The following is a 27,517-nucleotide window of genomic DNA, read 5'->3' on the forward strand; positions in this document are numbered from 1 at the left end:
TTTTAGCTTAAGATTGTTTTTTCAATTGTAAAACGCATATAAAAATGGAAGATCATATGAGTGATAATCCGATATTTAAATTTATGCTACACATTGACAGAATATGTTTAATCTCAATATAAATTTGAAATTCTTTCTTCTTTTAAAAAATCCGTTATTTTGAAAATTCATGAGATGAATTAATTCAAGAATAATAATACTACATATTATCAATAATTTTTTAACAATATAACGATATTTTTTTGCGTATGAATGTATCATTTCTTTGATATTGAAATAGTGATTTTTGTGCATTTTTTTTAACTTTCTCGTATAAAAAATACATAGTAAACATTGTAATCGTAAAAAAAAAAAAAAAAAAAAAAAAAAATTACAGATATTATCGAGTCTCCAACCCTTCCCGAGTTCAGTATGTCTATCTATCTGTGAATATACCTCAAAACCGTTTTGAATTAGACAAATAAAATTTGGTATATGAACTTTAGTACAAATTTGCAAATTTATTTTGAATTTTGAATCAAATCCTTTCAGAGGAAGTTTGTCCATTTGGCTATTCGATAACTATTTTTGATAACTACAAAATGTAAAGAACTAAATGAATAAAATTTGATATACAGATTTAGAATCTAAAATGTATATTTTTATCAAAATTTGAACCAAAATTGTGAAATTTATCTTTCGGTCTATAGTTCTGCATGTAAACGCAATTATTCATAAACGTTATGACATAAATCATTGAAATGCAGTATACGATTTGATAATTGCAACTGTAATTCCTTGCTAAATTTTGATTTCAATGTCGGCCCAAAGGCATCCAAAATACATATTTGCACGATATACTCACTAAAAATGATAATTTTACGCCAAAGATTTATATTTCGTAATTATTGTTCGTCGATGACGTACAAGGCATTGACAACAATATATCCGTTATTATATCAGTAGCTCGGAAAATATCTCGGATTTACGACCTGATGACTAAAGCCGTGTTTGACCAGATTGTGGGTCAATATCCGTCCATTCATTCATTTATATATGTTAGAAAAAAGATAAAGGATCTGAAAAGATATAGGATATGAAAGAAAAAAAATCTCCGCCTGAGAAAAAGAACATTCCATTTTCCATTTCCTTAAGGTCTTTCAGTTAAGCTAAAATGGGCAGGATACTTCGAAATTTATGTTTTGCTTCCAGAAATTGGAAAAAGAGAAAGAGTAATCGTTTTTCAGTTTGAATAATGTGCAAATTCGGGATGAAGAATAAAAATTTCATCGCAAAACTGTATTCCCAGCGATGAAGGAATGGGAATAAGAATCAAGCCAAGTTTTAAAATAGTTTCAATTCTTCTGTCAATTGATCGTTTTGGCTTCTAACCCAGAACTAAACTGTATTTATTCGACAACTGTACGTCCGGGTAAAACTGAAGCTGAAAAAAGAAGCATTTCGTATTAGCAGTAATCTTCATAAAATACTTATGAAATCCATTTTACAATTTTCAGTCTTTATGGATTTATATAATTAAAAGAGAATCTTTCTTGATTAATTGCGGAGATTACTTCCTTTTTATCAGCATTTTCGTGTAAAAGTAAATAGTAAGCATGCATGATATTAGTTAGTATAGTATTTAATATTAATTTGTAATTCACACGTTGATCTTAAAAATTCCATGATATGTAATCCTAATTTCTCATTTTCTTTTACTATGAGCAGATTCTTTGAGTCGAAATAATCAAATTTTTAGTTTTGAGTACTATTTTGATATATCCTTAACAAAAACAGAAGAAATGCTTTTTTTAAAATGTCTTCATCACTTTATCGAATGGCCTTTTCACTTTAGCAATTAATTAATTTCAGAGTATATCTATCTTTTAATAAATATAGCATTTGTAGTTTTGTGTTATAAATAAAATTTGCCCTACAATATAACAGGCTATCGACTGATATTTTTGTCGAATCGTGTATACTATATTAAAGATTGGAATAAAACCCCAACAAATCTTTAAGGATTGGACAGACTCTGAAAACAAATTTAGTTTAGACAAAGGGCCATTTGAGGATGGACTTTGAAATTTTGAACCAGGGGTCTTGACGAGGGTGACACTTGAATGAGCAAGCCATCAGAAGGATAACGTTCGGTCCCCATGCATTTAATTTCACCAGGCTCACAAGGAGCTCTTCAGTGGAATCAAGTTCGAAATTAAAATTTTCCGAGTCCTAAGCAGAAACCTTATTACTATTCCACCTTGGTCCTAGTATGCAAAACAAATCCATTTTACTCGGGAACATATAAATGAAAAATTATGAGCAGTACAGAACATTTTCTTAAATGAATTATGCAATTCCAGTGTTATTCCCGTTATAAACCTTAGTTAAAAGAGGTTGCATTTGGATAGTAATGCTGAAATGGAAGATACGCATTTAGCTAATGAAAATGGACTAGCACCGATACGTTTGTATCCTGAAAGATTTTCAGACGTATCCCACCACCTCGAACTACTTACGCGTTTACACCGAAGGTTTTGTGAAGCTGGAACATTTCCAGTGATCGACCATAACGAATCTTTGATGATCTAGCTTCTGACTTTTGTTGTAAAATGCAATCTATTTTAGTTATGTTGTAGAACTGGAGTCACCCAACTATTTTAAACCAAACAGCTCATCTTACAGGGCACACATGATATTTTCCTTGTAGATTTCTATGCAAATTGATTTATTTTACATGCTTGACCAAGAGTTGAAAATGTGCCGGTAGTCTTTCGAATCATTCTGAATAGAATCATTTCGAATCATCACCTAATAATAACTTTTATTATTTTGATTCATTTTTCTGCCCATATAAAGTAATTGATTTTTTAAAATTATAAATAACTAGGAATGAAATCTTGAAGTAAATGCCTATAATAAATTATTTTTAAATTAATCTCAATAATTGATTTTATATTTTATTTTCCTTTATATTGTATAATTAATAATTTACTTGAAAATATAAATTCATCCTGTAAGAATCTGAAATAAAAATTTAAAAATCTATTATTATTTTGGAAATCATAATTCTGACCAAACGACATCAAATAAATGGTAAAAGTCATTTCACTCTCTTTCGTTTCGACTATGCTTCGAGTAGAATGTGACAAATAATGGTGGACTAATGCTGAATATAATCGCCATTTTAATTACCTATTTTCTTGATAATGATTGTTAAAACTTTATTAAAATATAAGGATCATTTTTTCGTAAAATTCATCTTGCCTTTCTATTAACTTATAAATTTATCAGCCAATTGTTTTTGTAATAAAAATTTGTATTGTAGATTCTGAATCACGTTCTTTTCTATGCTTTAAAACTTACAAGTTTTGAAACATTTTACTTGCGAGTTTCGATTATTTGAAATACAACTTCGAAACAATTATAGTTGATTCACAAGAGAAAACGTAGGTATATAGTATCTTCAAAATCAATGAAAAGTTCTAACTAATTTAATTTAATAATGACACAGTAAAAAATTCTATTCAAAAAAAGATCTTAAATGAGCAAGTAGATTCATATAACGATAAGCCTATACTAGTGAAACATACATTTAACTATGTAGTTGTTGTTACAAAAGAGTTATGCTAAGAAACTATTTCATCAATCATCAGTTATGAAAAATAAATGATGAACAGAAAGAAGAATGCTATTTCGTTTCAGAAGATACTAAATGATTTTGAAAATTTTGGATTATTAAATTAAAACTTATTGTGACATATGTTATTTATTTAAAAAATTTACGGTGAACCATGGATTCATTAATTCTTCGTATAAAGCAATTTTAAATATTCAGTAATCCCTTAATGACTTAATGCCAAGTGCATGAATGTATTTAATAAAAAATATTATTTTTCAAAAATTAAAAAAAAAAATCTGTTTCGTAGTATTCGTATGACGAAAAATTTTGAAGCATGATAAATGAATTTAATTAATAAAATCTTTCGTACTAAATTCAGCACATAAATTCTGACTTTTTCTTATTTGTTCTGATTCGTTAATTTTAGAGGAGAATTATAAGAAACCGTAAAAGAAATAAAGAAATAAATATGCAATTTTTATTTATGTATAGAATTTCAATTTTTTCATTTGAGAAGAAAATTTCCTGTAAAGTATTAAAATAATTTAAAGAAAAAAATATTTCTTAAAAATAGTTTCATTCCAAACATGATTCTTTCCTGAATTAATGATCCAAATAACAATTTTTTTGCATTATAAAAAAAATAACAATTATACAAGAATAATATCCAAACATTTGGACCCTTTTCTTACATTATTTAGGCTTCAGTCCTATTAAAGATTTTCTATTCATAAATTCAACAGCAAAACAAAGAACAAATTCATATAAGTAGATTAAATAAATTTTTATTAACAATTAATATGAAAGAATTTTTTACTCTGCATCAGTAATCACATTATAACAACATAATTTATTAATGGCAATTATTAAAATACTTTTAAAAATGAGCGAAGTAATAATAAGTAATAAAAAGAGATTTTAGATCTTTAGAAGTTTGAATAATTCAGCCTGTTTTACAAAGTGCTTCAACATTTCTTTCTCAAATAAAGTCAGTTTTATTAAAGAAGAATATCTAGTTGGCAAGCTTCTGTTTTTACAAATGGTGCACAGCAATCATTATTATACCAATAATGACGAAGAAAACCCTATCAACTGCAGCCGCCACAAGTTTCCACTCGTCTCTGACAGTGAAAGATTCGACAGTGGAAGCATCTTCTTTTAGTTGCACACGATCCAGTGATACTTTGTCTTCTGATAATGGCGATCTCAAGCAAGTATATTTGCCAAGTGGTCCTGTCAGGAAATGTATAATAGTTGGAGACGGACGAGAAGGGCCAGACAAAGAAGCAATTTTGATGATAATGAAGACTTGAACGAGAATTGCCAAAACAACCAAGTACATAGTCGTTTTCACAAATGATACTGAAATATAAAAAGCATTAAATTCTCATTTGGAAATAAACTTATTACTAATATTCTTATTAATGCATTATCTTATTATTTAATTATAATTATCGCGTTTGAAACAAAGTGCATGAACGTTTATTACTGTACTTCAACAGATTAAACATTAACCTCAAATTTAACCTTAACCGTAAGTAAACTACCTCTGCCCTAACTAGACATCAGAGTGTCATCGCGGCAGCTGCATGGAAATTAAAGATGAAGTCTTCATAGCTATCACCGGCCATCGTAACCTCTTACCGGTGGAATTACATTCTACCGGTAAGAGGAATGAAGGTAACCCTATCCTACATCAATGCAGTATCATGGTAAGACTTCTCATCAAGTGACTTCTTTCCAGTGACTTCTTATCAAGTATTCAAGATTGACTTCCTTTCCCTTTGCCGGACAAGCAATTAATTTTAGAGGACTTTCATTGTTGTAGATAAATAAAAATGGTAATTTATCAGTATAGAATTTGAAGGGATATAGAAGTATAGAGAATATTTTCAGATGAATCTATCTTGGTTTATTAAAAAAAATTGATTGCTCAATTAAGATGCAGGACAGCAATCATTATAAGTCACGTTTCGAGAAACTCTCACTTCGGGTTCAAATGGCCTTTATCTGACAGATAACTGTAGATAATTTTATAACCAGCAAGGTATCAAGACTTGCGTACCTTGCCCATTTCCATCTGTACATTTTTTGAATATATATTTATTACAATTTGCATAGAAAGTTGATTTTAGGAGAATTAAATTATAAATTACATCCTGAACTTTGAGGTAACTACCCATACAGAAATTGAAGTACTGAACAAATAAATTTTTTTTATCATTATTATATATCTCGTATTTGTTTCAGCTATCTAAAGCGATCATATCATGAAAGTAATATGATATATGGGGGGGGACGCAATGTAAAATTTTCTACATGGAGCTTGAACACATAAAAGGGGATCTCTTCAAGTAATTATGAAGTAGTTTATTTAACACGAAATACAAAGCTACAGACACCACTGTAGAAGCCTTTTCATTTTTGTCAGAGGGATTATTACAGACCATTAAATTCAACTTACCTGCTGAAGAAGCTAGAGTGGGCGATTGGATATCTTTGCCTAAATATACCAAAAGGACATTGAGAGAAAAGAAAAGGAATCCGCCAAGTAAAACTTTCTTGGAAGAATCAGGGGGCAGCCAGAAGATAGAAAGTGTGAGGAGCATGACCAGAATACAAGAAGCCCTGGTAGCATCTATGGCTGGCACAGATCGTCGTCTCATCGGGAAAAAAATTTGAATACTCAAGTAAGGTTCAGGACAGCACTCATAGTAAGTTACGTTTCGAAAAACCCTAGCCTCGGATTCAATGAGTTCCCATCTGAAAGATAAATTCAATAATTGACGATAAATTCGAGTAATGAGAGTAACAAAATTAGCACTAATTCTTTCTGAGAAATTTCGCTTTGGAAGTCTAGAAATCTGATTTTTTCTTACTTTGCAAAGGCACAAAAACGAGAAATTTAGCAAATTTAAGTCGAGCATTATCAATTTAGATAAGATCTTACGCAACGTATCCATGCAACAATATAAAATATGTGAAATAAAAATATTTACCAAAAATTATGAAAGGTATCTCCCTAATGTGCTTTTTGACAATATCTCATTATTGTTGCAAAATAAAAGTAATAAAAGCGGTTTAACTTGGTATAGAAGGAGCCTTAAGTAAAAACTAGTCTTACCTGGGATTTATATTTTCAAATTCGTCTAAAATAAGCCATTCAGAGTGCTGGAAGTCAATCTCCCATCCATCATGCATCCAGGATCCGACCGCAATGACGCACTCGACTTTGTCTGCAGAAGCGGCGGTTAATGCTGAACAGGAGGTCTGAGTGAGTATTGGTGGAACCCACCATACCCTACCAGTCTGATCGAAAGCTACAAGAACTTCTTGAGTAGGATTCACACTTTGACTGTGACTATATATAAAGTAAAAGAAAAAAAAAACATATAGTAAAAGAAAAAAAAAGATAAAAAAAAAAAGGAAAATTGAAATCTGATCTCAAATTTCAAGTTATTATGTGAGAATATTATTATTTTTTAAAGTCATTATTTGTCTTAATTAATTTAAGTCATTAACCAGTTTTAACCGGTTTGAAACAATTATGTGACAATTATATTGCACAATCGCTAATTTTTAGAAAAGTGATGGGTTTTTTTTCCCTATCTCAAAATATTTCGAACTCCAAAAGTTCTTGCCAGTCAGAAAAATTGAAAATGAAAGTTTTTTAAAAACTAAGTTATTATATACCTGTTGTGGTATACCTGGGGAGGTATATACAAAATTATATACCTCCCCACGCTGTTATGTGTTGATTCCCGTTTTCTATGTGCTTCTTCGGGCAATAATTTCTTGCAGCCCTGCCCTTTATTGTACAGAAAGGAGAATCGGATACATGGAGGACATTCGTGACAGGTTGCAACTTTAATTTGGCGATAAGTCGTCAATTGAGACAGTATCATTTTCTAATAACCCTAAAAGCGAAAAATTGATGCCTTAAAAACCATAAATCGCCATTTTTCTGCCCGTGCATTTTGTAGCTTCAAAAACCTCAAACCAAAACAACATCATGTTCTCACATGATAAAAAAAAAAGTAAACATTGCAGGAATGATTTAAGATTAATGGCTGGTTTCTCACCCAAGAACTTTCCTTTTGTTTGGCTAGCAGAAAACGTTAACAAATGGCATTTAGGGTTGCAATGTAAAATTATCAAGATTATATTTGGCGGGAAATCGCCCAAAATTAATTCAACTTTGGGGACCGTATTTTAGTCTTAAATCTAGTCGCATTACAATAATAAATTCTTATTTCTGCAGAAAATCTTAGTTTAAATAATTTTAAAAAAATTCTGTTTTTACCTGTTGTGTACAGTTATATCTGGAACCCAAATCATGCTGGCTGGGAGTTGTAAATAACCGTTATAATCTGTTGTATTCCACTGTAATCTAGGATCTAGCCATGTCTGCGAAGATTTTGAAAGGCAAAATAAGGAAAAAATATCAATATAATCAATAAAATGCAATACTTTACAATATCTAAATTCGAATGGGTCTGTGAATCAGAATGAAAATTTATAGTTAGCCTACTAATAATGACTTCTTTTTTTTCAATTTTACCAATTTATCTGAACTACCTGGATTTTATCTGAAATAATTTATATTTTACTTGAAAAATGATTCCATGATTCAAAAGCAAACTCCAATGTTTATTCAAGGAATTAAGATTTCGATTTCAGTATATAATGTTATTTGTTTCTGAGTACTAACGCACATCCATCACATTATATTTTATTTAGTAAATTTTTATATTGAAATTTTTTTGTCGACTATAATTTTTTTTCTACTTATTATTTTAATGCTTTTTAGAGAGGCCAAAGAATTATTATTACAGCATTATCAATCAATTCTAAAATTATTCTGGAGGGAAATAAAGTTTTTTATTAAAATAAATAAGAAATGTCTATCTCTAAGTTCAATTACATTTTTTCTCTACTCTACTAACATTAAATACCATTTAATCTAACAAATTAAATGCAATGAACTTTACAGAATAAATAGAAATATTGAATTTTGTTTTTACGCTTTTTTGGCGCCTTCTAGTATGGCTCAACTGATATTCATTTATCGAAATCGAAAGGTTACGCGTAATTTGATTTCTTTATAATGGAATGAGTCTTGTAAAAAAGAGCTTGTATTTTTAGCTCTTATTCGTAGTTTTCTTATGCTTGTTTTAGATGCAGTTTTAGAGAAAGAAACATAATGTTTGCATTGAGGATACTGGTTTTTTTTTTTTTTTTACAATTTTAATAATTAATTATGCTATACACGCATTTGAAATTATTTTCACAATAAGTCAGTCATTTGTAAAAACCAAAACATTTCAATTAGCTAGTTGAGTCTCATTATAATGCCGGGTTTACACTCGCTAGTTATAAGACGGCCAGTAGGCAGCGCATGCGTAGAAAAGGTGAAAAATGCTGTTCGGTCGATGGCAAGTAATTGCCCAGATGGGACAACAATTGTATTTTTTTTTCTATTGCGTACGCTTTTGTAGAATTTGACTGGTTTTTTGGCGTGAAAAAAATTAATCACTTAAATCAGACATTTTTTACTATTTGTTCTTTCAGATGTAAGGTTGTGTTTTTGTTTTATTTCATTTGCCATTTCTTTTCTATAGTTTTCCAAATTAGGCATGTCAACCTTTTTTTAAATTTTACCATGTTTTTTTGTGTAAATATCCATTATTTTAATACGAAACGCAATGAAAAAGAAAAATTTCAGGGACGCCAAAACGACCATTTATAGCCTAACATGGAACTCCTGAATATCTTATGAAATTGTGGCAAACATAAATCAGCCCCTTTTTGCGCATGCGCTGCCTACTGGCCATCTTATAACTGGCCTAGTGTAAACCCGGCAAAAGAGTAAATAACTGTCTAATCCATATGATTTAACTTTTTAATGCCGAAAAAAAAATGAAAAATAGTGAACCAGCTTAACAGTTTTTTTTCAAACATACATCAGTTATTCATTTTATTTTATTTCAACATTACATTTGAGTATTTATTTTAAGTATTCTATATTAGAGTATTTTTTGGTAAAAAATTTTATTATTTATAAAATTGTAGCAAGCTAAATTCTCTTGATACACTAAAGTTCTTTAAATACTCCACTTATTTTTTCTTTTATTTCCCGACCAAGGAAATCACAAATTTTTATTAACCTTTAGCACTTTACTGCCGTAGCTGTAGGGGGACATTGGATTGCACGCATTATGAGATTTAAAAAATATATAATAACAATAAACTTTAACTGAAATAAGCAAGCAAATAATAATTTTGGTTGCTGATCAAAGTAATTACGTTGTATTGTAAAGAATGTAGCTGTTGTGCGACCAGTAAAGCGTTATAAAGGAATTTTAAAAAAAAGGAGGCATTTCATAGGAATTTTAAATATTAAGATATTTCATTTTTAGTCTCTTAGAAGAAAGTGATTGAAATTTAATATTGATATTACCATAAATAGATACGAGTCCACGCTAAATATGGCAAGGTCTTCATTCTAGAATAAAGTAAAAATAAAATAAGATTAATGTCCAATCAAGACTGAAAAAAAATATGCACTAAAATGAAGTGTAATTTGTTAACAAGATATTAAAAAACGATATGTTGCTACTGATTGTATCTCATGTTTTATCTTTTAAACGTTTTAGGATTTATTCTGTCAAAAACCAGGTAATTCTTTAGAAATGAAATCTTTCAAAAGGTAGATCAGACTAATTGTAATTTCATTTAAATTCTGAAGTGTTATTTAATTGATTGATAATTCCGACTTTTCTTTCTGCTAAAGAATTAAAAAGTGTTTAGTAAATATTTGTAAATGTTGTTACCTCTTAACTGATTATTATACTGAAATCTTGACTATTGAACTTTGCTTTCTTTTAATTAGTTACATAGTAGGATGTTATCTTTAATATGATCACGTGTTGTACATTCAGGATATTTTAACACAAATGCAATTTTCAACTTCAACTTTCAACTTTTGTAGTTTTCACAGCTCATAGTGTGATATTGTTTTTAGACTGGTATGTTTTCTGTGGAATGCATAATACGAACATCTTACATGAAAAAATATTTTTTGTTTGAAGTTAAGAAATGTCGCATATCAAATATTGGTAATTAAATGTAGAGAAAGTAAGCCAGATAATTTTTTTCTTCTATAAATTATGTAAAATAAAAATCGTTATACACAGAATGTACCGACTAATGCACTCAAGTCGATGGCAACAAAATGGATAAATCAAACTTATTACGCTGATACGTTTAAGATTCGACTAGAGTTCGAGATTTTTTTAAATTTAGGTAAAAGGGATAATGCTTTAATTCTTTATCGTTTTAAGAAAAATTAAATGATATAGATAAGTACATGCATAAGAGAGTGTTGTCTAAAACAGATTATTTTATCCAATCAAATATTTCTACCGTCAAAGGCAGATATTAAGAAGCAAATATCTAATCTAAAATTTTATATCATGAACATGGGATGTAAAGATTTCATATTCAATTACGAAATGGCAATTATATTTTAAAAAGTTCTATGGAATTTGTCTTATCAGTTAATACGATGACCACTGGCTCCATTTATGAGTGGGGGACTATAGGCTGCTATAGATTTTTTCTTCTAATTCTACGCCTGTAAATGACTGCTGATAATTAAGTTTTACGACAAGTCAGCAATCATTTACATTGAGCAGCAATTATTTTGCTGACAATTAAGTTTTACCTACTTTCTGATGCGTCATATTTACATTATTTACATGATAATGGGAATGACGGAATCGGACATTTTGTTATTTGATTCACTGTGGACCAGTTAATCTGATATAATCTTTAAAAAATAATCGGAAACCATTGCTGTACTTTAATAAATATAATTTCATTTTAATATATATTTCTAGACTCATTTCTATATATTTCTATTTTCAGTTATTAATGGCAGAATTTTAGTATGTAACAGTGCATTGTTTTCTTTTAGAAATATTGCACTCTTTGTAATTTTGGAATTTGCAAACATTAGAAAATAGTATTTATAATTCCCTCGATATTATAATTCTATTTTTCTTATGAATATAGCTTTCGCTTTCTTCCGGGGAGGGGGGGGGAGAAAACATCACAAGTACGCGGATATGAAATCGTCTCATAAGTAGGGCGGATTTTCCTTTTAATATTTTGAGGCCGAACTAATTCTGAGGTGTGCCTCCGTAGCCAGGGAATGGACTCTGATTTCAAATTCTTTGTTCAGTTATGATGGCTATCATTCAAATGATTTATGATTCTAAGACAAATTGGAAAAGGTGCGCTTGATTTTATGGCCATGATTTGGCTTTTTATTGATTTTGAAATTATTTAATTTAGAAAGAGTAGAAAATTTGCTAAAAAAGCAGTAGGTACGTATCTAACTAGCCTGTATTCGAAATATGTAATGTAGAAACGTATATTTTTGCTGATCATAAATAAGATTGATCGCTTTCATCCTTAGGAGTTAAGTATTATCAAAACCTTTAATTCCGCATTTGAGAAAACAAAAGATACTGAGAGTATAAAGAAATTTCATTAAATTTCTGAACCAAACTATTTCTTATAGTTTGGACCAAATAATGGCACCGAAGACTTGGTATTTTTAATAGGGCAACGCATAAAATTCGCTTTAAAAGAATAATTTGAAATTTTCTATTTGCTCTTACAGTAATTTCTTGAAAAAAAAAGAAGCAAACAATGAAAACACATACATTGAGATCTAAAGAATTTGAGTTTTAATTGAAAATTCAAACTCTATTGAAGATTTAATTAATCAATTTCTCTCATTATCAAATTTTATAAGTTTCTCATTATATTATTTGTATTTTTTTATTCATTAATTTTCTTAATTCAAAATATCTATTCTAAAATAATTATCAACGAAATTTGAATTTCTTTCAGTGCATCAGTTTTATAATTTCCTCTCTATTTGTAATACTTCTTTTTTTAAAATATTGGCATCGGATTATTGAAATGGGGAATGAAAATTATTACAGATATTGTAAACTTTTTGGGTGCACCATAAGCAAAATTAGAGATTTTAACTGTTGAAAGAGAGAATGAAAGCAACAACAGTTAGACTAAACAGTTGTGAAGACAGTAGGATTTCATTTCCAGAAGCCTTTCTTTCACTTCTGAGTGAAGTTGGTCAAGGCCTTTCCAAATATTGTCGATTGAAGTGTGGAAAAAATTGGGTCAATATGTCCTTATTCTCAAAATGATCATTCAACATGCTTGTTTCAGTAGAAAAAAAATAAAATAAATAAAGAAAGAATTTGATTGTTTAATTTAATTTTGAGGTTATTTTTAAGGCTTAGTAATACAGTTTATTTTAATCCGTGGAATCTTTAGATCAAATATATCAGTCTTAGAAAAATGTGAAAATTATAATAAAAAACAAAAATCTTTCATGAAACATTTAAATATGTATTTTTCTATGCTTCGCTATTCCTTTTCGTGGCAATTCCTTATCAGCATACTATAGGTGTAGATTTGCTAGAAATATAATTATATATATTTTCCACTTTGAGAGTCTACCATGGTTTTACAGTGAACTTCTTTGTTGAATCGCTGCCAGATAACAAAGCTAACCCATTACTTCACGTTGAAAACTTTCATTTTGCATTAACAGGGCGGTGATGTTTGAATTTTTACAAATTTAACCCTCCAGCATCGTGTTCACGATTTAGATAGGGTCAGCTTTTGTTATGGTTTATAAAAAGCAATTAAAAACCAGAGTGAGTAGTGAGTATACTCTTTACAGTGCCACCAACTGGAAAAAAAAATTAGACCTTGGGTAAGGTAGAGAATGTCTTGCATGTCACTGGCTACAATAATTACGAAACATTAACCTTTGGCGGGAATTTAGCATTTTTGCTGAATCTATCCCGTGATCCTTGGGGAACTGTTTTGGCAATAAATCCCTGGCAAATAGTTAATGGTATTCGAAAATGGAATTTGTGTTTTAGTCACATTTTTCCCAACAGACTAAAATAAAAATTTGGCACGGAGTTGTACTTTTAGTCACAAAATCTAGTACCAAATCTGCTGTATTTAATTCATTGAGTTTTTGAGTTATCGCGTTTACAAGTTTCTGAAATCATAGACCGACAGACGGCCAACCTCTGTTTGGATTTGACTCAAAATTTGATAAGTGTCTGTAACATAGATGTTAAATCTATGTACTGAATTTTCTCCATATATATCTCTCTGTTTTGTTGTTACCTTGTTAATTTATATTCGAACAGCCAGGAAAAAACAGATATCCTGTGAAAAGATTTTGCTCAAAATTTGATTTTGAAATCTACAAATTTAGTGTAAAGAACATATACCAAATTTCATCTGTATAGCTCAAAGAATTTTTGAATTATCTTTGCCACAAGCAGACGGACATTTTTCAAAAATGTATTTTTCGAACTCAAGTAGTTCTAAAGCGTGGATATTTGTCAAAATAACGCGTTCGAATTTTCTGAAGACTACAATACTTTCTCTATATTTCGTATACAAGAAAATAATAATTTGACGTTGAAGGAAAAATATATTCAGTTTTGACTTATGAATTGCACCATACGATTTGTATCTGATAGTCGGATCATCCAAATGGCTTCAAATAAATCTGAATATCAAATGCAACAATTAATGTAGGACATCTTTCGAGATGTTAAAAATTATAATCAGTCTTTGTGAAAATGCTTTCTGTAATTTCATTGACAAATACCGGATAAAGATCTTTCATGTCATTACATCCTTATTAAAGAACTACCGATTATTATCATAAATAAAAAATAACATTAAAATAATTTAAGATTTAATTTGAGTTTGCGACATTTTAAAATCGTGTATTTCCGATGAAATAGAGTTTAGAAAATTGTGAAAGTTTCGGAAAAATGTCATTTTATGCGGCATATCGATATTAAAATGAAGGCAACAGGAAATTTCAGGATTTAATATAATAAAAAGGATTGTCACTGAATAAGCAGATTTATTGTTTTAGAAAATATTGACATAGTAAGAGTAATTTTCACTAATTTGATGCTCGCCTTATTTTAACTATTATTCGAGAGTCACTTCAATGCTTTAGTTCTCTAAATTTTTTAAAATAATGTACCTTTTACTCAATCCTAACAGACAAAAGAGCATTGATGCTTAAATTTTTATTATAGATAATTGGAAGTAAGGAAGTGAACAGATACAGAGATTTCTGAAATAATGGTTGATCTCATATTATTTTGCTGCACTCTTTGGGTGTGAAATATTATTTTACATTTTTGACATTTATATGTATCTATGAGAATTACGAGTCTGAGTATTATATGAAACCTGCTTGTAATTCCATGCCATGAGAGGAATTTCTTATTATGCATTAAATTTTAATATTCTAAATTAATATGTTAAATTTTAATATTCATATCGGCGCCATGTCACAAGTCAAAAGCATATTTTTTAAAGTTCATTTTAAAAAGAACGGTGAATAAGTCTGAAAATACAATCTACATGTATGAATGATGCCGCAAATTTGTTCGACAAACGCCTATACCCTATTATTCCGTTCTTGTTATTTCAGATTTTTACTTTCCCATATAACGAAGTATATAAGAAGTATTATAATCATAAAAAAAAAAAAAAAATTTGAACTCGAAATATTGAAGAGTCACCACTCTAAAGATCGAAAAACACATTTTTACCATTATTTCCTTTTTTTAAATTTAGCGTCTAAGCTATAATTTATATTTTTGAAAAATGTTTTCTCAATCTCTTTTATTAATAAAGGTTTTTGATGTAATGAGATCAAATTCGCTCGTTCACTAAAAATGAAATTTTAGCGCTTTCGGTTGGATTGATTGAAAAATAATCCGCTATCTTTCAGTCTCTTCTGATTAAAAAAATTAGAAGTTCAGTAAAAAAAAAAAAACTTAAATAAAAATATATTTTGAAAAAATTTACAGAACTGCACTTTTAATTTTAGTATAAAAATTTTTTTGGTGGATGGTTTTAAAATAGCATATTTTGACAAATTGATTCATAATTAGACATTTTTACAGAATATTTTTTACAAAAAAAATGATTAGTGATCCAAACCGATAAAATAAAACTAATATGAGAAATGGTGAGAAAAATATCAACAATGTTATAATTAATGGCTTGGTGTGAAAACTTGGATAAGACATAGAGATCGGTTACGGTAATAACATTTTTTCATCTCAAGAAAAATATTTTGCATTTACTGAAAAATACTTCTTTTGATTATCATTAAAATATAATCGAAACACTTAAGTTTACACTTACAAATTCGATGATTTGACGAGGCATGAAAGCAGTATGGACTTCGGTTGTATTTGTTCCATTCGTCGGTCGAATATATTTATCATAGTTTTTCAGGATCTTTTCTTTTACTTTCTGCATCTGAGTTGTAGTATCTGGTTCGCAACATATTTGTTTCACGCATACTAATGTCAAGAAAAAGTAAACAATTATCAGACAGACATAATAAAAATGATCAGCTACGATTCATTGATAGTCGATTAAATATTATTTTCAAATCATATTCTTAAATTGAGCAACAAATTCATAAAATTTCAAAATAAATTGAATTTTATAATTTTAAATTTTACAGATTTAGTATCAGTTCTGTATAGCAATTCGCATTTCATCCAAGTTAAATTCAGACAAGAATAGATTTGATATTGCAAAAACATATTTATTTACCGCTTTTTAGTGACATTTGGACGAGTTTCCCCATTTCATGAAATAGTTAATTTCAATAAAATAACAGACATATTTTAACTAATTTGATATTTTTTTAATCCTTAAAAGAAAATTTTTTGTTGAGTTTTACACAATGTAATTTTTTTTTATTTACCCACTTCATATATATTGCAAGAAGATCACCTATATTTTTTGAAATTATGTTTTTATTCGCTTTAAAAATTGATAACTTTCGAAAAATTAATATTCCGTTCAAGTGATGTAAGCAATGACAATTTAAAATACATTAGAAATGCAATCGTATCTTAAAGGATAAATTTTAATGATTTAGTTTTAATATCTACTTAATTTTCATTTTATTATTCTTAATCTTCTACGAGTTTTGAAATACTTTTTAAATCTAAATTGATACTAATGAAAGTTATTGCTAAATTTAAAATAACTTTCTCTAATAAAAAAAGTAGAAGTCTTACAGAACTAAATATGCAATTTTAGATTTTAAGCAATGCATAAAATTTCTTTTATTATATTGTGTTGTTCTTTTTAAATTCCAGGTGAATATTACTTTTCACAGTTAATATTAATAGCGGAACAAGTATATATTCAAGGAATATTATCGAATACCTGGAGAAAACTTCTTTTTTTTTTAAGTAATTGTTATTCGTTTATCAAAAAATCGAAATACAAAAAATAAATTAATCGAAATATAAAATACGATTATATAATCTCACCATTTATCCATATTAATGCTATTATAAAAGTAAATAATGAATATCTGGTTCTTTCCAAAGCCATCTCCATCACTTAAAAACAGGCGTTTTTATGCTGTTCTAATTAATCCTTGCCTCTCTTTGGAACCAAATGAATGCTACAGCTGCGAAATTGCACCTTCCATCCACTAGTATCAGCTTACATCGGTGACAGCTTTGACCATTCTTTGAAAGAGAAGTTTCGTTTGCGAATGAAGTTTCAATTATATTAAGAAATAAAATCCTGCCTTGTTTTCTTTCTTACATAATTAAGCATTTTTGATGTAGCTAACTGTTGATTTTGCTTCTTTAATTTATATTTTGTAATTGCTTTGTTTGAAATAATTTTTTGAGTTTGTATGAAAGTGCAAACAAGAATTCAACTCAGAATAGAAAATTATTTCACTTCAAAATCAGTATAAGAATCGAAAGATAAAAAAAAAAAAATAATTTTTTTAGAAACATTATAATTTCGAATTTTTTTTGTTACGAAATAATTTTTTTATACCATATAAAATATTTTGATTTCTTTAAACGTGGTAAATTTAGTAGTTAAAAATAGTATTAGATATTAAATCTTCGAATATGCGACATGATTTTTATCAACTAAAGATGCCACAATAGATATTTTAGCACAAGTAAGGATTTGATATGGGATCACTTTCTGTTTTGAAATAGGCTGTTGAAACGGAGATAAAAAATTATTCGAAGCTGTTAACAATCGCGAGGGAGCAAAGTTATTACCAACGCGTTAGCAGAATCTATTTTATTTGTAAGTTTGAAATATTATTTTTATAAAATGCATTTTAATTAAGCAATTATATCTGTTAAAAATATATGTACATATTTCTCAGATTCTTCCAGGGAGAAAGAGAAAAAAAAAATCATAAGCAGAAAACAATCTTATAATTTTTTTTTTAATGAATGATCTGTTGACTATTAATATTGGGCATTTTCAAATTATGGTAAGAGGCAACAATATTTACTTAAGTAAAGTTTGAATCTTCACTCTCTTGCGTATATATGCCGATTCTCCAAATGATACTATTATTTCTTGTTTTATCATCTAAAACAAATTTTAAAGGATAAAACATTTTTTTTAACATTCTATACTACTAAGTTATTATCAATGAGCTTTTTAAATTCGGATACTATAAAGAGGTAGACAGAGAAATTAGCTTTATATTATATTCGAATCTAATTTTGGGGCTGCATCTCATTAATTGGCTTGTTGGAATCGTTACTTCGCCCAACAGCGTAAATGAAATATATTTGGCTTTAATTTTCAAGATCAATAGATTACAAATTTATTCTGCAAAATAGCATGACAACACTCAAAAAGTTTATCTTAGAAAAAGATTTCAATATAATAAGCATTTTTCTTTAGCATGTTTTGTTTTTCTTTTATTAAACAATTACGAATGCATGGAAAAATGGGGGAAAATTTAATTTATAAAAAATAAATTGAATAGTTTTTAGTATTTTCTATTCTCGAGTGTCAATCTTTTCAAATTTTTAAAGGCACTAATTGTATTCCAGAATTCTAAGGTTCCGAACTTTTATTCTTTTTTCTTATGTAGATTTTCCAATTTGAAATTATGAAATGTAAAAAAAATTCTTTAATTTGAACTATTTGATCTATAATTTTTATCATAATTTGTATCTCGACAAATCTACTCCAAAAAACTAAAAATTGTGTTGTATTGAAAATGTTTATAATTCTAATTCTTCATTAATTACTAATTTATGTTAGAAATGTCGTGTTCATGAATATGAGGCCTAATTTGTTGTCTAACTTTCTTAGGACATATTCTACACAGATTTCATGATGACGAAACTTCCATAAAGATGTAAAAATATCTATATAACTAAAATAATTGGAAAAAACTAAAGAACCAGTTCCACAGTTCTAAATATTGCTCCGATTTTGCAAATTTTTGTTTTATTAAAGCTCAATACATTTAGATATCTCGTTAATAATCGTTTTCACTCAAAATCCCCTATTTTTGAGAGAAATCTCACATATACTACTTCACATTACCTTCTTTATGGAAAATACTGATAAATACCTCCGGCCATATTCAGTCCCCGATATATCAGTGCATCGATTTCACGAAATATTAAATCAAAAAGCTCATTATACTTGGTAAGCGACCGTTGAAAACGTATCCTCCTGTCATTATTTGAGAAAGATATATAAAAAAAAATAAAACTTTGATAGATTCCCTAACCTCAACGGCTGATCCGATTTTACGAATTTTACTTTCCAACTGATTTCGCCATTTAGCAAATATAGATAACCAATCAGAATGCTCTGTTTTTAAAAAATATAATTTAAAATAAAACTTTTTTTTTGTTATAAGACTTAGTCCATCAATTTTTTTAACATGACTAAGTAAATACTATTTATATAGTGAGTGAATAAGCAGATAATTCAATCTAAAAACGTAAAAGAAAGCGTATAAGCATGAAAAAGGTATCAATGAATTTATTGAATTCTCTATTAGACAAACCACACACAAAAACAGAAAGTGAAATATTTTAAAATTATGATCCAATTTTCAACCATTTAATTGATTTGTACATCTGTTATACGTATGTTTAATTATTTTCTTAATATTAAGATTAAAATACATGCAGCAAAAAAAAAATCCTTAGATCCATGAATCAGGAAGTAAATACGGACTCTTAATTGAATTACGGCGATAGCATCTTCCTAAAACAAGAAGGTTTTATATTATTAGATAGTATAGAAGACAAACTCGTTATGGTGATTTAAAAATTCTTTGAAAATACTCATTAATATAGATATGTTCCGTAACTAATTTTGCTATTTATCTTATCTCAGAAAATCATTGAACTTGAGATTAAATTTAAATTGGCATTTTATAGATGTGTCAAAAAATAACAATTAATAATAAAATAAGAAAAAACACTGTTATTTATAGAAGAGGTATCGCACTCGTGGTTACGAAAATAAACTATTTTGCACGTCAAATTTCTTTTTTTCTCGCACTGTTGTCTGAAAACGAAATACGAACTAGTATTTGCCTAAGACACTTCTGGCAACATACAAACTCGTGCAAAAATTCGTTTAGTAAGCTGAAAAAGTGTCATTTAGAATGAAGAGTTGAAGGACATCGTTCAAGTTCACTAACCGAACAACAGTGTAGTTTTTTTCCCCTTTATTCGACAGCCTTGATTCCGCCTTCTCAGTCTAATGACACGGAAGCCAAAATAGAGATCATGGCTAAAATAAGAATCTTATCTTAAAAGAATATCTGCAACTTTTCATAAATTATAAAATTCTACAAATGAAAAACCTGGAAGTTGAATTCCAAGAAAAGATATCATTTAAAGATGAAATATAAATATAGAGTTCTAGTTCTTTGAAAAAAGTTTAAAAAAAATCGTTTGCAAATTTACTCTATAAAGCACTTACAGAATTTCTAAATTTTCTCTTTAATTTTCTGAATTAGTATACAGAAAAATTGTATGCGTAGGAATTGCGATTATTTGATTCAGTTATTTTTAAAAATTTTGTATCAATTAAGATTTGTAGTAAAATAATTTTAATTAGAATAATTCTTGAATTACGAAGAAAATTTGTTTATAACTTCATTTTAAAAAGTTCGGTAATATTAGTAAAGGTAAAAAAAAAAGTATTATTGTCTCTACAATTAGTTGGCTATCAGCTTTTTTAGAATAATTTTTCTTCCTTTTCTTGATGAAGATTATTATTACTGGTCACTAATTTTTGTTAATAAATACTATTACTGTTTTTAAGATGCTTGCATACTTTTACTGTTAACAATGCTTTTTTTTAAAAAAAATATTTTATTTCTAAGATGTTTGCAATATTATACATATAAATAAAATTAAAGAATAGAGGATTAAAGAACATGGGAGCCTTACAAGGAATAACCATACATCTTTTAAGAATTAAAGACATCTTAATACAAAATATGTACAAAAAGAAACATATGATGACTATATGAGAAAATGAGGCATTCAAATAAGCGATAAATAACATTTAAAAAGTGGAGATCATATAATAAATGAAAAAAAGTGGTTTTATAATATTTGATAACTAATACTGTCCCATACCCCGACCTAGCCAGAGACCATGCGGGAAACAAGATTTGACAAAATGTCCCTAATAAAAGGTTTAATGACTGAAATTTTTTATGAGTTCTTCTACTTCAAGAGACATCCAATTTCTCGATCATCTGAGTCTGTGTTCTCGCCATATTATCTTTCTAACAGTCTATTCCAGCACATTTACTTGTTCACAAAAAGAGATTCATAAACCATGGGCACATATATAAAGAATTCTAAGCAACCGAAATGCCGAAAAGGAAGGCGTCTGAAAGTTCTTTGTTGGTCGCCAGTTTAATTTTATCTTCTCTTAAAACATTAGTGCTTGACAACTCAGTTCAACTTCGTGGAAAGATTCCAAAATAAAAAAAAGATTTGTTGCGTGACCAACTGTTGAAAAATAGTGGGAAAAATTACATTTGTTAGTCTAAAATTAGCTTTAAAGGGAATTTCTTCACATTTTCTTAAAACTTAATCCCTTGAGCTTCAAAAATTCTTAATGCGTAGTGTTGAAATGAAAGAAGCAATTTCACAAGGATTTTCATTTCAAAATTGAAGCTCTTGGTCAAAGATCTCATTAAAAGTGTATCCACACGATTCATCAATCTTAGATTGTTTGAAATCATAGTAAAGTTGGGAAAAGGTATCTTTTGAATTGATTGCTTCCAATGGAAAGTTAAAATAAAACAGTTTTTACTTAATAAAAAGGCTTAATGTTAAATAAGATAGAGTTTTGAAATTATCTGGTTCTATATTTAAATTAAATCGTCTGATAAATCGCAAATTAATTCTATTTATTCCACTTAAATATTGGACATTGACCTGAAAAATATTATTTCATGTTCAGTTAACTGCGCCGAGATTTTATGTGGGCGTGATTTTATTGTTAATAAAAAATTAGTAACCTCCATTAAAAATTAGTAACCTCCACTTAAAGCTCTTTTAAAGAAAATTAATTCGTTTTCAATAATTTATATCCGTAAGTAAGTCGATGAAATAGAAGTTGTGTGTAACGTATTATGCATTTTCTAAAAAATTAATAAAATTAAATACATTTTAATAAAATCATTAATAGTAGTGCCAGCTATTGATATAGTAACAGCTTGCGATTGGTACTCTGCAGTAACATTTAATACAATAGTATTACATAGTACAATAGTATTCTATATTCTATTTTATTATAAGTTGGTATAAATATTTTAATATCACGAGTATGGTGCAGTTTAGTCGAAGATGGCTTTCATCCCTTAAACACACAAACTCAAATTCAGTTTAATACCATTGAAAATAAATAAGTAACGATAATCCTCTCATTTAGATCAAACTCAAATATAAAATGGATTTATATGTATTCTTTGTTTATAAATAATTTTCATTCTAATGAGAAACTTATTAAGAAGCTTCTTATTTATAAATAACAAACTATATGAAAAATGGACTGGTTTAATCTGGTGAATTAATAATGTTTATTAATTTTTGTCTCATCAATGATTAATACTAAAAATAAGATTCTGTATATTAATTTTTGCATTTTTTCTATTTTCTGAAGTTATCCAAAAATTTCACTTACACAGGAAAGTGAAAATATTCATTAAATAGTTGCAAATTTATTTTCCTTTGAGAACTCTTTCCTTTGCAATTTTTAATAACTAACTTAGATTCTAGAAAACATTGCTGATATGAAAGTCAAAATTAATAACAAGATGTTATTAAAAGTTAGAAAAGCTATTTCATCATAAAACATCGCACTGAACTAATTTAAATATAACTTAATCATCCTGCTTAAAATAACTGCATCTAAATTGAATGAGAAATCTGGACTGAGAGTTCATCACATGTGTTTATTTCTTGGTGTTGTTGAATCAGAGAAAAAGGTTAAGCACTTTTAACTAACACAATACTTCTGAAGAAGTAGCTCACAAAGCAATTTCATCTTCTGCGAGAACAGTTCAATGGTATCCGTATTTCACCATCCTACTTCTGCGAGAGACAGAAATAAACTGTTTTCTCAACTCGAATCCGACCTAGATTTGTGTTCTGCAACTGAGGCTGAATATTTCTCAGGAGAAACCTAGAATTTCGTTCGGTGACAAGAAAATGGGAATTTGTTCTGTATATTTATCAATTTATGTACTGTTACCTATTACGAGATTCGAAAATACTGTTCAGCATGATTAAATAAATATTTATTAAATCGTTCAAAAATATTTATTAAATCATGCTGAAACGAATTTCAAAAACTATTCTTAAACATTAAATAACAGAATATTGTCTATTTAAATTTTTATAGATAAGAAATATTGATGCCTTTACTTCAGTAAAAATTTAAAAAATTTCTTTATAACTTTGTAGGAAAACGCTTTGAAAGCTAAAATATATATATATATATATATATATATATATATATATATATATACACTTGAACTTTTTTTATTTTTAAAATTCTCTAGAACTTTTCTTTCCTACATATAATGTAAGAAAGTTCCTAATGCAAGAAAGAACTTTTCTTTCCTACATATAATGTTTTCTTTCCTGTTTATAAAGTAAAGATCCATTTGATAATGTAAAGATCCCACAAATAAAAAAAAATGTTTCATTTTCTGCTCTGTTCTTTCTTTTTTAAATTAATATTGTAAAATTTATGATTTAAAAATTCATTTGCAGATTAATTCTGATATGATTTGTTGCGCTGTGCATTTTAATGTTAGGCCGTATTATTAATAGAAACTAAGAACTAACCAACCAACAAACGAATGCACATTTTGAGTTGAAGCTATGTATATTTGCAAGTCATCTCAAGAAAAAATTTCTAATGTTGCAAAATTTCATTTTTTTTACTATGGAAACGCTGGAATCCATAAATTAAAGGACTAAAATAAAGTAGTAATTTTCATACATGAAAGTAAGTTGATGATCAAAGGATGTTGACATAACTGCCAAGTATAAGAAATAGATTTCAATGATTGCTTGATGAAAATGCAATTAATTTAAAACATGTGACAGCATCAAATTCAAATAAAAGGATGCATGATATATGTTTTTTCCTATTGATAAAGTAGGTGATGTGAATTAAAAAAGTTAAGATGAATTTATCCGTAGAAATATTATATTCGAATTCCAAAACAACTGATCAATTACGGATGTTGCTTATGGCTTTGGAATTGCCAACAACATAGCTACAATGACGTGGAAAAGATTTTATGAAAATTGGGAATATTTGCCAGTTCTAATCGATCAACCAAAATTACTGCAAACGAGGATCATTTTATGAAGATGAACTCTCCAGCTGCGTATCCCGTGATTTCCTCAGTGTGGCAATCAGTCTATTTTCTGTTGCATCCCGCGTTTTTCGCAGCTTAGAGTGTTAATTTTTACGATTACATATTTTTATTATGTTATATTATTATCATGTAACCAACATATAGTATAAGTTCACTTTCTTTGAAAAATATTTGAACTTATTTGCAAACAACGCATCTAAATAGTGATTTTAAAGAATTACGCAGCCAAAGGGTTAAAAACCAAAGCATCAGTTGGATAACTGTTGTAAAATTGGAAAAAGTGCATACTATTACTGGAATGGGAAAAAACGGAATAAACCATGTTGGTTTCCTTGTTTACAAACCGATTAAATGTGTTCAATTGAATATTTCCAACAAAGAGAAAGTATATAAGTGGTATCGTGAATACGCCAACTGGACTGATCAAGAAAAGCGAATATATTTACGAATATATTTTCATACGTCCACATATGAAAATAGACATTGTTTATAATCCGATTCGTGGCACCATTACATTTAGCACCAATCCTCATTATTTTCCTATTCTTCCAAAAATATCATGGAAGTTAACCATTATGAGGTTAAGATCATGTTAATCATATTGTCGAACCAACGTTATATCTTAGAAATGGACATTATAAATGCACGAATTATCAGAATGTTATATTGTCGTAATTACACCACGTATGCAAATTTTGTGATGTTTCATCAATGTAGATGCTAATACATAATGTCATAGTGCGGTGTATTTTGGCGAATCTTTTTGAAAATGAAGGGATAAAACGATTCAATTGTGTATTTTGGTTTTTTGTGGCCCTAGGCATGATGAGGCCCTTCTTTTAATTTGAGAGTTAATTTAGTTTCCCATTTCAGCACATTTTTTTACTTCTTAATAATTACTTTTAGGTTAATAATTTTTATTTTATTAACTTTGTATGAATATGAATTTGTTTTTATTTATTATAATTCTAGACTACACGACATCCATCTTTGTTTTCGATATTATTAAAGCAGATATTCTATTTCTGTAAATATCTAATAATTAAGTAAAAGTAAAGAAATTTTTAGGAACCTAATAAATTTTACTTGAGAAACTAGTAATCTCATTATACATACTGTTGTATTTTTTCCCAAACTATTTATTTGGGAAATAGTAAAATGTTTTTGAATCGACTTGCATGCAGCCATTCTCAGTTAAGAGCCTTATTCAGTTACATTATCTACCTAATTGGAAACCCGCCCCTGCATTGAGCATTTCCTCTTTTTTCGTCCTCAATTTCAGGAAAAAATTTTGGAATAAACTTGGTAGAGCGTTATTTGTCACCGTGTAATAAAAAAAACATTATTGTAGAATTTAAACTGGAATTGTAGAATCCTCCAGGGTATCTAGCCAATAATATGCTCAACTGATACTATATATACATTACAATAAAAAATAGATACATACCTCGCTAAGAATTAATAAAGAAATTGTTTAAAAAATTTTTGGATCATTTTGTTTATTGCTCCAAAAATCGCAAATCGTTAAGCTCTCTTTTTGTACTTTCTTGCATTTTCCACCAATTTGTTACTTTTCTCATTATATTTATTGCTTTAGATTTTTATACGTTTTGTAATTTGAATTTTTAAAGGCAAAAGGTTATTATAATTTATTGTTCCTTATAGGTCATAGTTCCTTAATTTACACAAATTAGTCTAAGGCGAGTAAGACTTGCTTGAATTTTACATAACAAGGTGGGCACAATTAGGCATAGTTTTCAATCGAAAATTCAAATTAGTTCTTGATTCCGTAACATAGACCACTTAATATTACAGAGTTACTGTTCAGATATGAGAAGTTTTTAAAGTATTTTCCTAAATATATATTGCTTCATCAGATGTTTATTCGATATAAATAACGTGCTTTCTACTTAATATACCAACATCTTGATATCTTGAATACCTTGTTAGGGAATAGTGTAGAATTAAAGCTCCAATTTCTACCACATTATTCAAATCAGCAATGAAATATATTTTTAATGTCTAATAAAAGATAACAGTTATATGCTTTTTATATTCAAGCTTCAGCCATGACATTAATTAGTAGCAAATTATAGGCAATACGAAAAATGCATGAATTCTAGTTTTGCTATACGATTTTCTCATAAAGCTTAATTCTTTCAATGCTTAATGTAAAGGTTAAAATAAAAATGTGCTGATAAAAACTTTCTGCTATCTTATTTCTCTAATGATATTGAACAACGGAATGAAATTTCGATAATCAAGGCAAATGAAAATTCTAATTAACATTTCTTATAACACTGTTAGATATTTATTCTGCATGGAATGTAATTTTTTTTCAAGTAAATGTTTAATTGAAGAAGTAATCACTATTTTTCCATTAAAACATTTTATTAAAAGAAGTAATCATTTTTTTCATTAAACATATAAAATAACTTCACATTTGGTTATTTTTGAAATATCGAAAAAAAAAAAAACTTAACTAGAGAAATTCTGAATTTTTATTTAAAAGATTAACTTTAGTTTATGAGAACTAATAATTTTCCAGAAAAAAAAATGGTTCAGCTGTAAATTAAAAAAGAATATGTGACCATTTGTACATAAAAAGAATTTGCGAATGATTGATATTCATGATTTTAGCACAGGATTAAAATTTAATTTTTATATGATTCAAATCTATAGCAAATTTTTATCTTTCATATCATTTTGCATATTATTACTCTTTTTTTTTGAAAGATAGTAGATAAAAAAGAAAAACTGAAAGAAACTAAGGGAAAAAAACATTGTTGATGACTGTTTTTTTTTTAAGAATGTTTTTTTTCTTTTTTTTTCAATCAACATTGAAAGCATCATTTGTGCTGTTAGGCTTAACAAAAGAAAGCCACGTTCTGCAAATATCAGTTAAGTAGGACAAAGAACTTGGCCAGAGCTCTGGCCAAATCGGAGCCAAGGTTCCTAAAGGAGGTCTTTTTCATCTCTTCAACTTATCACAGACTAAAATCACGTTTGCAATGTCACATTTTGTTTTGTTTTTTCCATTCCTTTGTAGTGACTATTGTAGT

The 27,517-nt window shown here is 28.2% G+C and overlaps 2 protein-coding genes across 3 annotated transcripts in view; one reads left to right on the forward strand and one right to left on the reverse strand.

The window, feature by feature from the left end:
* The window catches only part of LOC129985348 (FH1/FH2 domain-containing protein 3-like), a 130,478-nt gene that overhangs the window by 16,429 nt on the left and 86,532 nt on the right, over window positions 1–27,517 (forward strand). The gene's annotated exons all lie outside the window — the stretch shown is intronic.
* LOC129985349 (acetylcholine receptor subunit alpha-like) lies at window positions 4,407–17,366 on the reverse strand. The gene is made up of 7 exons (XM_056095346.1): window positions 17,059–17,366; window positions 15,908–16,068; window positions 10,062–10,106; window positions 7,905–8,008; window positions 6,726–6,962; window positions 6,066–6,364; window positions 4,407–4,963 (listed from the first exon to the last, which is right to left on the reverse strand). Exons 1-7 carry the CDS (start codon window positions 17,126–17,128, stop codon window positions 4,635–4,637), a joined length of 1,245 nt encoding a protein of 414 aa, XP_055951321.1. The 5' UTR covers window positions 17,129–17,366; the 3' UTR covers window positions 4,407–4,634.

This window comes from Argiope bruennichi, chromosome 9, assembly GCF_947563725.1.
Source record: "Argiope bruennichi chromosome 9, qqArgBrue1.1, whole genome shotgun sequence".
Taxonomy (NCBI): Eukaryota; Metazoa; Arthropoda; class Arachnida; order Araneae; family Araneidae; genus Argiope; species Argiope bruennichi.

Bases quoted from the DNA above. Each gene is read 5' to 3' on its own strand.
- LOC129985349 (XM_056095346.1), bottom strand. From the start codon at position 17,128: ATGGAGATGGCTTTGGAAAGAACCAGATATTCATTATTTACTTTTATA. The intron at 6,963-7,904 runs GTAAAAACAGAA...CTTTATATATAG, and splicing joins GATATAACTGTACACAACAG to TCACAGTCAAAGTGTGAATC. The intron at 6,365-6,725 runs GTAAGACTAGTT...TTTATCTTTCAG, and splicing joins TTTGAAAATATAAATCCCAG to ATGGGAACTCATTGAATCCG.